This window comes from Onychostruthus taczanowskii, unplaced genomic scaffold, assembly GCF_017590055.1.
Source record: "Onychostruthus taczanowskii isolate IOZ18803 unplaced genomic scaffold, ASM1759005v1 scaffold160, whole genome shotgun sequence".
Lineage (NCBI taxonomy): Eukaryota > Metazoa > Chordata > Aves > Passeriformes > Passeridae > Onychostruthus > Onychostruthus taczanowskii.
The window spans coordinates 753,465-767,905 of record NW_024498796.1 but is presented as its reverse complement, the minus strand read 5'-3'; the positions used below and the strand labels follow the sequence as shown (position 1 = coordinate 767,905).

The following is a 14,441-nucleotide window of genomic DNA, read 5'->3' as shown; positions in this document are numbered from 1 at the left end:
TAATGAGCAATTAGAAAGTTGTACTTCTCTGAAAAAGATGACAGTAATTCTAGATTCCAGTTGTCCCATCCAAACAAAATAAGGCAGCATACAAGGGACTAATACTCAGCTGGAATGTGGCATACAGTTCTCATTGCTTGTGTTTAATCAGACCACAGAAAAGGGTCATGATACCAATCTCTCCATCCCTAGAATGAATATGAGAAGACTCCAAAGTCCTTAAATGCTATAATATCAAAAAAAGAAGGATAGGGAAAGAGATTTCTGCCCTACATAGCTTGAAGACATGAGAAGAGTAACTTGTCTCTTGAATACATTCAGATTTTACATTAAAAGAAAACTTACAGTACTTGGCACAGAAAAGTCTGAAGCAAGTTTTCACTAGAAATATCTGGAGTAAGAAACACCTGGAGTAAGAAATTAACTTCAAGGTGGAACTTGCCAAACTACCAAAAGGTTGTGCAGTCATGTTGCCAATAAAAGCTGAGAGCAGAAAGTGTGTCACTATCTGCTCTCCCTTTGTCAGAGTAAGTAGCACCTTACTTGCTTGTGTTTTTCTGTTCACCCAGGAGTACCAGTGGAGGGAGGAATAATCTGTCCAAGAAGTGGAAGTGCTAAGTTCTGTAGCAAATTATATATGCTATGTTTCAGCTTGCAGCTGGTCAGATTCCTGCAGTATTGAGTGTATTAACAGCTTAGCTGGAATCCTGTCATGTAGTCTACCAGGTGCTTTTACAGACCAACACTCCAAAAGAGGTGAAAAAGAAATCTGTTTATCTGTCGGTCACTCAGAAGCACAAATGTGAGACAAGATGTGCTATTCAACATGTTCTTTTCAGATCTATCCTTTCTCTTGGAGGGGATGGTGCTGAATTCTTGCAAGTCATATGGAAGTTATGCTACAGTGATCCACACTTGTGGGATCTTACTTGAGTAATGGTTTCTCCGGAGCCAAGTTATGACATCAGTGGCACCTGCCAAAATTTATAGCACAGATCAAACGTGGCATTCAGAGTTTGTGCCCTGTAACTGTCTGGTCATTCCTCGTGGTGTGTTGCAGGCTTCACAAAATGAGACTGTGGGTTTGGGGTTTTTTTCCCCCTGCCATTAAGCTAATTCATGATAGCAGATGTCATCACTCCCAAATAAAAATGAGTGACGGATGAATAGATTTAATCAGTTATTCCTGGCAGTTGGAGTTCTCTTGAAAAGGGGAGACCAGGGGTAAAACTGACATGATTCAGTAATCACTCAAGAAAACCATACTTTGGCAGAAGAGGAAGCTACTATACAATCAAAGTAAGCATTTATATTCTTGTGTTTTGGCCAAAATAAGATTTTCCCTTCCTGTCTTGATTATTAAAACTGCCTAGATATACATGGGTATACATTAATTTTATGCTTTGTTAAATCATGCAAATTTGAACAATGTTTTCTTCTTGTTCCCTCCATGACCTGGAATTTTGTATATTTCAGCCTACCTTTATGAAAATTATTCTGATCCTATGTGATTTATAAAACATAAGAGGTATCCTACTACTGTTTCGTTTCACTCTAGTCATAACTTCAGTTATTAAGCTATTATTTGTTACTATCTTTTTTGGTATTACTAGAACTTCTGTATTACTCACACTTCAACTGAAAGGAAAACCACCATAAAAGGAACATGTAACAGGATACTCATCAAAATTATGCATTCTTTATGTGTAATTTAAAACTTTTCAGAGCTCTGAGGTTTGTTTGGGTTTTTTTTTAATTTTTAAAGGAGCACTATAAATGGGCTTTGAACTGTACTGTAGTAGATATATAACGCTGGAAAACTTTCCATGCTTAGGCAAACAAACCCTGGTGAAGGGCAAAAGGAATGGGATATTAATTAGTGTACTGATAAAGATAAACCAGCGCATGGTCATGATATGACCCAAGGGACTGAGTCTAGTTAAAGTCAAAGATAATCTTTCCTTTGTTTACAATGGTCACCAAAAAACCTCTGAAGTTACTGTGGAAATTCTTCCAGGAATATGCTTGTGTTCCATATTAAAATTGGCAGAATCATCAAATTCATGAAAAGAGTTAAAATTAGACTTATCTCCAACTTTTAGAAAGGAAATATAGTGCTCAACAGGAGACACTTTCCATGCGGGTAATATCAGAATTATCTGAAGAGCTCTTGAAGAACAGAGGAGATTTTGCTATTACTGTATCCACTACTCTTTTTTTCCCGTGTCTACTTACAAAGTGAACTGATTAAAACAGAGCCACACTTCTTTGGCAGAATTGTGAAACATTTCAAGTACATTGTCATCCAGATGAGACACCAGATAGATTTAAACTATCAAATTCAAGACTTTTCAAGACTGTTTCTTTCTCGCATACATTTACATACATATATATATATATATATGTGTGTGTGTGTGCATATGTGTGTATATATATACATATATACATATATATATATAAAGATATACATATAAATATATATATATATATATATACACATATAGAAAATATAATTCTTGTTAAAGACTGTCTTTCAGCAAAAATTTTGGAAATAAACTTTGGAAATATTCAAATATTGGTTTACATTACTAGCTAAACTATTTTCCAGTAAGGAAAAAGCATAAAGTTTTATTTTCTTTTTGTTAGCCAAACCAATTATTCTTTAAATTATGCATAATGCAGACTAAAAAATCACATTGATATTTCTCTTCAAATATGTTTAACTAACAGTTTTACTGAATATATTGAAATACTTCTCACTAAAAACAAAAGCACAAATATTTTGCCTACAAGTCTGTCTGTATAAAACACTGAAATTTTAAGACTATGCCTATCTTAACACACATGTTAAACAGAAAGATTGAAAAAAGGTAAAAAATGGCTCCTGAGACTTTAGAAATTTTTTTCTCCTCCAACTTTTTATTTCACATAAAGATAACTCAAAATAACAATTTTGTTCAAAACAGCAAGAGCCATTTCTGGTTCTTAAAATTTCTCAAGAAAGAGTCCAAACCAGAAATTACAAAGTGTGCAGTGGAGAAATTGCTAGTATTGGATATTTTTTAAATCTCCTTTTTGTACCTCAGCAGAGGTAGACTAAGATTACGTTAGTTCAATGTATTCTGACGAGGCAGGGGCTAAACTCAGAGCATTTGGGAACCTGCTAATTTAATGCCTTACCAAAGCACACTCAAATGCAGATCAGATTAAATAAGAGAACATTGTACCACTCGCTTTTCCTATTCTAATTTTGTGCATATGACTTACAGCTAGAAGAAAAATTTCCTCCCCCCTTGTATGGGCTAAATCTGTAGAGGGAAAGCTGCTCATCATTCGCAACTCAAACTTCCTTTAAACTGTCTCTGGGACATGACCTCACAAGGAGAAGCAGAGGGGCAGATATTGACCTCGTCACTCTTGTGACCAGTGAGAGGACTCAAGGAAATAGCTGGATCAGGGGAGGTTTAGGCTGGATTATCAGGAAAAAGTTCTTCGTCCAGAGGGTGGTTGGACACTGGAACAGCATCCCCAGAGAGGCGGTCACAGCCTGACAGAGTTCAAGAACAATTTGAACAATGCTCTCAGGCACATGGTGTGACTCGGGGATGGTGCTGCCCTGGGCCAGGAGCTGGACTCAGTGATCTTTTTGGGTCCCTTTCAATTCAGCATATTCTGTGTCTCTATGATTTTATGAGTTTAAAACATTGTATTATATGTAGATGCTGTGTTTCATGAGTGATTTGCTGTCTTACATTTTGCTGCATGGCCCTCTGATTTATGGTTTGATTATAAATGTAGGAGATTTTTCTTTTACTGTGCCATTAATTTTGTTTTTCCAATTACTTCTTCTTGTAGACATTCTCCATAAATTAATAATATGTTAGCATATAAATTAATTTCTGTAAATGATGAATGCTGTAAAAACTCTTTCGTACATACTTACGTGTTTTTGACAGTTGAGGATCACAGCTACCAAATGCATAAGCCACTTTAACCAAGTTCTAATTTCATCCTAATTTAAATGGTTTTTTATCAGCAGTAAGCTATACTTCATATGGGCAGGTGGGACTGCAAAACCCATATAATCATAGTTCCTCTTTAACTATCTTAGTTTAATATTTAATAAGGGACTCTATCTTGCACCAGTGTTATGCACATTTTAGTAACCCTTGATAGAAAATATACTGCAGAAAGTTTTATAGCATAAATTTTCTGTTCATAAATGATGCTTACAATATTTCAGGTCTTCTGAATGAATAATTTTAAATGAATAGAAGTGCTCGCTCTTGCTTATTTTACATTCCTATCAGTAGATAAACATGTTAAAACAACCTTCCATTAGGAGTCAGAAAGACACCTCCCTGGCTTTCCAGATAAAACTGGCCAAGTGACTGCAAGAAAGTATGTTTTTTATTTACACGGAAAATCTAATTGTTCTACTTGTTAATGAGCCCTGAGTTATCTGAGTGAAGGAATCAAGAATAACTTTGATGGCATTAAGTCCAGTTGTCAGTGTAAATCCAATTTATGTTATTGGGACATCTATAAAAGAAAAAATCACACATCAACAAAACGTGTTATCTAGAGCAATAATAAAGATTTTTTTTTAATACAAAGGGTTACTCAGAAATTCAAACCAAGCTCCTAAGAAGAATCTTTCAATTAGCATAAAGAAAAGCAGTTTAATTCCAGTACACATGAACCCTAGTCTCTGCACCTAGATGTTGTAATGCCAGGCTGAAAAATATGATGAATATGATGCTTTCACACATCATACCATGAAAGAGGTTGGCCAGCAATGCAGACAGTACCGTCTTCAAAAGTTTTACCTCAAGAATCTGTCTTAGCAAGGACCACAGCAATACCATGTGAAGTATTAACTGTCACTGACATTCCTAGGAATGAATAGCAAATGTTCTTGCAAAAAAACCCACAAACCTAGCAGACCCTGAAGAACTACCTCCATCTTTTGGGCACCTCTCTGATCACAGTGTGTTCTTTTAAGTGGAGCAGACAAAGCTTAAGGCAGTCAAAACCCTCATGCACCCCCTCAAAATCTAACCAATTTAAATCTCAGATAAAGACTGGAGACCCTCTTTTTGCCATTTGGAGAACACCAACTAGAAGTTTAATAATCATAAAAATTTAATCTTTAATTAAAGGTTAATTGGCAGATTCTTATATGAGGCAAAGTATAATAGGGTTTGGAGGGCACACTGATTCAGTTTGTCAGCAACTTGCACTTGGCTTCTGAGGCAATGGAATAATTATCTATAGAGTGTCAAGTGGGCAGCTGCTAGTGATAGAAGAGCCTCTAAATGGTGTGAAGACCTGTGTGACCTGCTCATCCAGGAATGATGAAATAATCAGATTCCATCACTCGCTGTAACATGCTATTACCAGAGCGTTTATTTTAACACTGCTCAAGGCCTTTGGAATTAGGACACAGATAGGGCATGTTCCAGTGCATCCGTGACATGCATATTTACTTGCAAGATGAAGCCTTAAATAATACTATTATTTTGGAGTCCAAGAGTGAGACAAAACTTTATTAAGATTACCCATATTCCCATTTAGACCATATTCATTGCCAAACACAACAGGTTTAGCAAAAGATTTTAGTAGAACTGCTCTACCCACACCAATGCAACAATTCCTGCTGTATCACGCTGTGCTACATCTACAGCATGACCAGTCCACATCAAGGGAAATACTAGAAAAATGCTGTTTGCCTCAGAGAAAAGTATCTGGTTGTTTTCATGATAGTGCAGCTCTTGCTGTCCTTGCTGTGAAGAGGACCGGTGTTCCAACTCAAGGTACTCCATCACACAGGAGGTTCTATTACATGATCATGCTTATCACTCCAGTTGGATTGTACTGTTCTTTAAGCAACTGGACTTTTCAATGGAAAAAGAATGTATCTCAAAAAGGTTTTTCTTTTTGTTAAACAGTTTTTCCATTCCAGCCAGACTTTGCACCAAGTTTGGCAAAATTATTTGTTATTACAGGTCTTTTTTAAAAAAATTTATTAATGAATGTTGTGACAAACCTAAAATATTCAGTTTAGGAAGATGCCCAGAACTTAGCTTAAAACTTACCTTTAAGGTGCCAGGAGTTTCAAATACTGTATTTGATAGTAACCTTCCAGAAATCTGCTTTAATTGTATTACATCTGACTGTCCTTTACGTTTACTCTGATCTTCCACTTTACAGCATTGTACAAAGCAAAAGTTTCTTCAGACTGGCCTACATTAGCATAGCATAGTCTTTGTTGTATTTATCAAGAATAGCTCCTAAGCTATGAAATCATCAAGGAAGAAGATTCACAAGTTCCTGTCAGGGTCTATGAGGCATTAATTCATCACCATTACAGAGAGGAGTGTTGGCAAAAGTATCTAATGATAGCAGAATACAAGTAAACACAAGGAAGCAAAGGGATTTATTTTATAGTAACCCTCAAATTAAGTGCTGATCTAGTCATGGAAAACCCTGTAGTTTAGGTTTTTGGGGTTTTTCTTTCTTGTATCCTCCTACTTCCTGGTGGGACTTAGTGGAGGAGGCTGATTCAGAAAATAGGCAACAGCTTAACTTTTCAAAGTACCATTACAATCTGATAACCAACACAATACAGTAATATCAGCAAGGACATCAGACATGATGAGAATTTTAATGAATTTTAATGTTTCAATAACATGCATTTAGCAAGGACAAAGTCACCTATTTTCTCTCATTCTTATCATTTATTGGAACTGATCCCTGTAATTCAATGAGCGCTACTTTTAACAGTATTTAAGACTGAATTTTGATAAAATATAGAACAAGACCATAACAAGCTCTCCAGAGCTTTGCACTCTGTGTGTTTCAATTCAGATTCATAATTCCCTTGTATATTTTGTCCATGACGTCATTTGAAGTAGCAAAAAGAATCATTTAGGAGCAATGCATTTCCCTGAGATAAAACATCTATGATCTGTTTTAAGAATATGGACAATAGAAAATAGGAAAGTCCTTCATATCTAGTCTGAACTCCAGTGACAATGGCACTATATTTGAAAGCATTTTTCACAAGTTCTTCTAAAATTACTTAAAATATCACACATACTGAGGCATCCACAATATTTCAGTGAACTGCACCATGCACAGTCATTACTCAGTAGCAAAAATATTGTTATGCCATTCAACTGTCACCCAAGGCCTATATCAATGCCTTATACTTTGGTTCAAGGCAGACTATACACCAGTTACCTATTCTTTTCGGGTGACAGAATTTATTTTAATAGCACTTCCTGAGAATGAAATTTCAAGAGGATAAGTAACAGAGTATCTGCCTCAGGTCAGACTTTTGACTGCTCTGACCTCCAAATTGCTTTTCAGAAAATGAGCAACTTTAGACGCCACAGGATGGGTGGTCATGATGCGGAAGAGCTGAAGAACTTCTGGGAAAAGGTCATCCAAGAGCAAACTAAGCAACAAGAGGCTGAAGAGTCTAGGCTAAGCAAAAGTGCCCTGAACAAGTAAGTGGTATTTTTTCTTTTCCACAAGACAGCAAGGCATGTCATCACGTGTTTTAAAATAAGGTAACCTGTTATTGTACTGCTTTATTCATAGCACAGATTGTGTTCTGGATCTTTGGCACTTTTCCTCTCACAGCTGCTTGTCTCATATTACCATGGCTCTTCTGCATGGAAACTCAGACACCCCTCACCCCTAAACCTCTTGAGCATTCTTCAAAGGCCTTGGAGCATAGCCATGAAAAAATAAAGCACTTTGGAATTATGGCTTGTGACAGCCAGAAGATAGAAGGAATTTTACCTGGAACTGGTAGAGCTACACAAATAAACAAAACAGTATTACATTAAAGGGACAACCACCCACCTAATCTGTAGAATAAAAAACCCGTGACACCTTTGTCATGTTTAACAGCCTTTCACATCATATAAACCCAAAGGTAAAAATGACACAATGAGATTTTCCCATTCAATGGAAAATGTTGTGGGCTTTTTGTTGTTTTGAGGGTTTATTGTTTGTTTTAGTTTGGGGAGGGGGGGGAGCTTCACAAAGCAGTATAAAATAACAGGGATTTCCTACAGAGAGAGCTATATAGCTGTATTATGGTACAGATAACTCTGCACAAGTGTGGTGGACTTCAAATATTTGTTTAACTTGTGAAAACTCAGAACTTTGAACTAGGGTCTCCTGCACATTAAGTGAATCCCCTAATTATTAATGGGCAGAAATAGAGGACAAGAAATACCATGTCTCATGTGGTTTTCTTTTGTACTTTCCTCCTGAAGTTAACAAACGTTTGCCTGCATAAACTTTTCTCAAAACTGGGACATTCACATAAACTAATTTGACTTCAGCAAATTGGAAGGTCCTGCTAAAGGGCTGTTTCTTGGAAAAAAATTCTAGGTACTTTGACCCCAGTGCCCAAGAAGAAAATACTGTCATCATTTAGATACTTGGAAATTAAGGTCTGGGCAGGCCTTGTATATCAAAAAAGTCAGATGTAGACAATCTTTCTTCCTGTGTTCTATTCCAGCTAGTCAGTAGTATTCTCAAATCGCAGTTACAAAATTGCTGGAGAAAAAACATATATGATGAAAGTGCTCAGCTTCACTGGAAACATTTATCACCTTAGATCACAAAAGACTACCAGGAGAAGACAGTGCAAATAAAATGCAATTCATGGCTTAGATAATATTTTTGACTTCACAAAGTTTAAAATGTTAAAAGCTCTGCTCTGAAGAGAAGAAATGTCATGAAAGGGCCTTGAATATGTGTTAACTTACATATTCAATATGCCTTAACTGACCCATCACAACTGAGATAGACCCAAGCAAGTTCCTTCAAAGTCCCTTGCCCAGTCAAAGTCCAGAGTGTTCACAAAGTGTTCTAAAATTTGAAAAAAGTGATACTTTCAGGGGGTAATGGACACTATCAATACAAAACATATCCACTACCTCATGTAAGAGGTATTCAGGAAAATGTTGTGGTTTTACATAAAGGCTAGTGCTCAGTTTTTGACACTGAACCTCTCTTTTGAGGCTTATCTATATCCACAAAAGAATATTGAAGACTAAGTATTTTAAAACACAATGTAAAATCAAACTCAGAATCAGATAACACAAGCACCCATGAGAAAGAGCTACTGCTGAGTTATTCTCCAATGAAATCATTGGCTGATGTTCTTTTCACCACACCAAAGGTAATTTAAAACCCCATATATTCTGTGATGCATTTGGCATCACCATATAATATCTAATCTTACAACATTGCTGGGTCAGGTGTTTCGTAACATTTCCTTCTGAAAACAACCCAGCCAACAATATCTTACAGTGGTCCCTAGAGATTTTCTCTTCTGTTTTTACTATGCGAGTGTCTTGGAGCTATGTGGCTCCTCTTGCATGTGACATCAATTCCTTTCATTTAACACCTACAGGGTCTACAGAGTTGTCTTTGTTTTCTTTTGTACCAAAAAGGACATATTTTAAGTTCAGCCTGCCCTTCTCCACAGCATTTTACAGCATAACTTGAGGGGTTGGAGGAAAAACTGTATTTTTTATATTTACACATTGAATGACCTTACTACATAGGCAGTACATCTGTGTGGCTTTGAGAATACCCCAGAGGGAAAAACAGAGTTCTTCACAGTGACAGTATTTCAGCAGTTGTTTGACTCATTTGGAATCCAGCAATGTCAACAACTGATAGTATCAGCACTATCCTTTTCTCCCCTGCATTCCCAATCTAGCAAGCTAGAGGGATGTGTAATTGGTAAATAAATAGAGGACAAGTGCTCTGGTGATGAAAGAGAGGAAAGCTTCGGCCCTGCTGAAAAGCCCTGGATACATTTGAAGGATTTGGCTCAATAACTGCTAAGCATTTGTACTCTCTTTGCAGACTTCGCCAGGAATGGACTCTGCAGCTGGAAGGTCGAGTAAGGCAGGTCCAGGCGCACATGAAAACACGGCAAGAACAAATGACACCACTGTCTATCGAGGCTCTTCCTACACCAGATAAAACTGTTGCTTAAAGTTGCTGTGCAGACACAGCAAGCACTGGGCCTAATTCTGACCTTCTGCATGCATCTAGAAACCAGCAGTTACACTGCTGGCCAACCAAATGATTAGATTCTGCCCTTTTTCCAAATTATTTACTAGAGCTACTATTAAAGTCCTATTGAAATTCAGTGTAAGAATAAGGCCACAGGGGAAAAAAGCACAAAGGAATAGATGAGAAGCAGACAATTCTAATTTTTCCATGATATATTATTTCTGTAATGTATCAGGACTCTCTTATGTAACTGCATTTCCAAGTGACAACAACATACTCCCAGGAAAGAGGGCAGCTTGCTTAATAAGAATAATACATTCAGACAGCTGCATGCAAAATTGCACATTTACATTTACACAGCTCATGGAGTCTGGCTTAATGCAGACATAAAATGTTTTGTCTGTCTTGATGAGCCACAGCAGAGGAGGTTAAGGATTAGCCTGATCAGCTGGCCAGGAGGAGAAACATATTCTTTAATGAGGGGGCAAAAAAACAACTTTCCTGATCAACATTTAAGAACATTTACAGATCTTAATAATTGAATAAACAGAAAAAAATTGCTTTTACTTTCTTGGGGTATGCAAAAAAAAGACTACTGAGCCAGTAGTCTTTATTGTAGGCCAGTCTGACAAATGTTAGAGTAGTAAGAGCAAGTCAGTGAGAGAGTTTGAAATAGAAGGCAATGAATCATAACAGCACGGAAATGCTTTGCAAAGTGTCAGTTGTCATACCTGACATGCACTAATCCAAACAACTCCTGCATCTTCTTCTGGGCTAGATGAAACAAAGGTAGGAATAACAAAACACAGGGTAATAACAATGTGCCCTATTTACCTGTATGTCTGTGTGTCTGAATACTAGCCTTCTGGATTAAAATATTTGTTTGTTTTCTCTTCAAATAAACTTTGGAAAACAAGAGTGGACTCATAAGTCTAAACAGCTATTTTTGTCTAACATTATTGTGCCAGACAAAAATTTACTTTGAATCTATATTTATACTAAAGTAGTAGATAGGAATTCAAAACAGAACAAAAATTAAATCATCTTGACCTCACAGAAATGCTTTTAAAATCCTTTTAAAACAATATTTAATTAAACACAAAGTTTTACTGATGTTCTCACTCTTACAAAGTGAAATTCTGCCACAGAAAAAAAAAAAAAGCTGTCACAAAAATGTTGTTATTCCATGACAGATTAAAAGAATAAAAAACTTACAAAATGTTGTTCTGTTTTTGAAAAATGAAGGGATTTTAGTATCAGTTTCTTTTCATAAAAATGAACCCAAAAAGTAGGTAATTGTTTCTTTCAGTGGCTATTTTCCATTAGAAAAACAATGCTGAAAAAATAATAAAGTTGTAACTGCTTTTGCCCTGCAAGACTGGTGTTTCCCTTCTGCATCCACTTATTTCCTATTATTCTCTAAAAAGTTCTTTCTGTAACCCAGTATCCTCGTTTGGGCCAGGACTGAGTTAAGTTTTAACAGTAGCTGTGAGGGATTGGAACCTAGAGCTCCATGGCCATGTCTGGATGTTATTCTATAGCACCTTTTGCCATCTCTGGGAGTAGGAAGTCCAGGATGCTTTTGGAAGAAGGTGGGAGTGGCTTGGGTTGGGGGAACAGTCTGGATGGGTAACTCATCGGCCACTGTTCATTGCCTTGGGGTAGGGCACATCAGTCAGTAATTTTTGCCTGTACATCACCCTCTCTTTGAGTATTTTTCTTATTACTATTGTTTTCCCATCTCATTACTGCTTCCAGTAAGTTGTTCTTATCTCAAGATATAATCTCTTCCTTTCATCTGCCGCCAGAGGTTTGTGCTTTTCTGTTTAGTGGGAGTACTAAGTTGAGGAATGTCATTCCCAAAATATGACACCTAAGCTAAACTTCTTTGGTGAGGTAGATCAAACAAAACCTGAATTAGGTGCCACTTACCAAAAAACTGGACTGGTCTACCTTTCTGTAGCCATCATTAAAAGAAACAGACGTGGGCTATTGAAATGGAGAAATGCCAGATTCTCCACTTTTGAAAACCAGATCTGTTCAATTTGTTAGGTTAACCAGTGATTTATGGTATTGAAATGCCACACACATCAGCGCAGCTTATCCCTATTCCATGTCAATGTGACAGGAGAAGATCCAAGAAAAGCTGGCTCAATAAGTATTCATTGTTCTTTTACACTTAATGTCAATGGTTTTCTTTATTAGGAACACTTTTATGATGCTCTTTCTGGTTGTTTTATGAAGTTATGTAAGATATGAAAAGGACAACACAAGTAAATGTAATTCACACAAAGGAAATTTCAGCATTCCCCCAAAAACAACCTTAGCTCTCTGAGTAGTTTTTCTATAAGGAGCTCTGAGGGCATCCAGGGATATGTGAAATGACTTCCACTACAAGCAGTTGGTATCATATTAGCTACACACCAATGAAATGTTGCGGGCATTGTTCACCTTCACAAGTGCATGGAACCTATTTCAGTTGTGATGCAACAAATAGTGTACATACCACAAGCGTGAAAAACCAAAATGCTCGCATGCTTAACAAAAAACATCTCTTTTTGCATTGCTCAAGTGCACATGAATTAGTCATGGTTCTATTCTAAAATGTGTGTTCTAGCACACATTTTACATGACAGCAGTAACCTAACAACTCTGTGGTATTGACCATCAGGTGTTCCTGTTCCCAAATGCAGGTGTTCATCCAATTTTCACTGCTACTTGCACATACAACCAGACTGAGACAGGTATCAGGTACCAGAAATAATAAAGTCTAGCAGCTGGATGTAGTCAGATATGCTGCTTACAAATTGCAAATCTGAAGGGCAGACAGGAAGGTGGCAGATAATGTTTCGCCATTTTGCTTTATTCACTGAATTGGTGACATTCAAACCTGAACTTAGACATTTCATACATAACTGAAAATATTAAACCTGGCTGTCAATAAAAAACAAACCAACAAAAGTCAGTTCAAGCTGAATTTTTATATTTTAAAAAACTGTCTCATTCATGTATGTGGAAGCCATTTATAAAATAGGATATTCAGTGAGCATAATCTGTTGGGAGAGTAAGCCACTTCAGCTGAATACAGCTGAATTTTTTTAACTCCCATGTTCCTAGTTCCTCCATCTATCCAACAGGAAAAAAAAAAATTAGATTACAGTACCCATATTAAGAAAGTTGGGCTACTTATTTGAGAAACTAATTGCCCATATTTTTTTCCTTAAGGTTTATTAATTTGTCTAATAGAAAATAAACTGAATGCATATTGAATATAATGAGATTAATTGAATAATAATCTGCATAATCAGCACCACCCTGACCCTGCACTAGCAAGAAATTACCATGCCTCACATCAGCACATAACCAGCCCTGGCACTTGCTTAAGTCAGTAAACAACTAATTTTGCACAGGATAGGTCAGTGGCTAGTATTTTGGTTGTGGGAGTTTATGATATATGATGCAATAGGTGTGGATCATTCACTTAAGCTGGCATACTGATGTCAGCTGAGGAGCACCCACTTAGCATGCCCAGATTTATGTGCATGACAGACACAGTGTGCACAATCTATATCCATTCACATTGTTGGTCTTTAAGCACTGTCTGATCCAGGAACCAGTAACTAATGTCTGAGAAACAGCAGTTTGCTTTCTTAAAGTTACTCTGAGCTGTGGCCAGTGGTTGAAGCCTGGCTTACTTAAATCAAGGCAGTCTAAAGGGTGACTGTAAACACCACATTAACCTGCAGTCTGACTTCATTTGGACACCATGGTAAAGCACTCACACAATCAGTTATAGGGAGTGAGGATGCAACAACTCAACACCTGTCAGCTGCTCTGCTTGAATGTGCACTTAAATTCAGAGTAGGAGAGACATTTTTTAAGCTAAACCCTTGACTGTCTGCATGTACCACATACTGGTTTGGAGTCAATTTAGTGTATACAAACCAGATTTCTTTCTGAAGAACCAAAACCAGACCAGAAACTGTGTTCCAAGTGCATATGAAAGAGCCCTAACCTCTAAGGGTCTGAGACAAGCACTAGCTCTTCAGACAGTTTTGAGACACCGCATAAAGGGGATATTTGGTCCAACAAACCAAATTAAATTGAGTCTGATGTAGCCCTTGGACCATGCATAGTCTAAGGTGGGGACATCAGCAGTAGTCACTTTGATCTACTGAGCTGCTTGGTAATGTGCTCATCCACCCTTTAATGTAGATGAGTATAACCCAACCAAAAAAATATAAGTGGGATCAAAGCACAATAACACATTTCATATAATCTAAAGGTGGACTTCAGCTGAGCTCAGGAGTGATAATTTAATTAGCCATGTAGATAAGCTAGCGTGCACAACTAAGCACAGTTTAGTCAACTCACCCACTGGAGCT

At 37.1% G+C, this 14,441-nt stretch overlaps 1 protein-coding gene across 1 annotated transcript; it reads left to right on the top strand.

Moving 5' to 3' along the window:
* Positions 1–1,213: 1,213 nt before the first annotated feature.
* On the top strand, positions 1,214–10,307 carry LOC121333265 (protein FAM240B-like). The gene is made up of 3 exons (XM_041399470.1): positions 1,214–1,299; positions 7,375–7,514; positions 9,904–10,307. Exons 2-3 carry the CDS (start codon positions 7,378–7,380, stop codon positions 10,034–10,036), a joined length of 270 nt encoding a protein of 89 aa, XP_041255404.1. The 5' UTR covers positions 1,214–1,299; positions 7,375–7,377; the 3' UTR covers positions 10,037–10,307.
* The last annotated feature ends 4,134 nt before the right edge of the window (positions 10,308–14,441 follow it).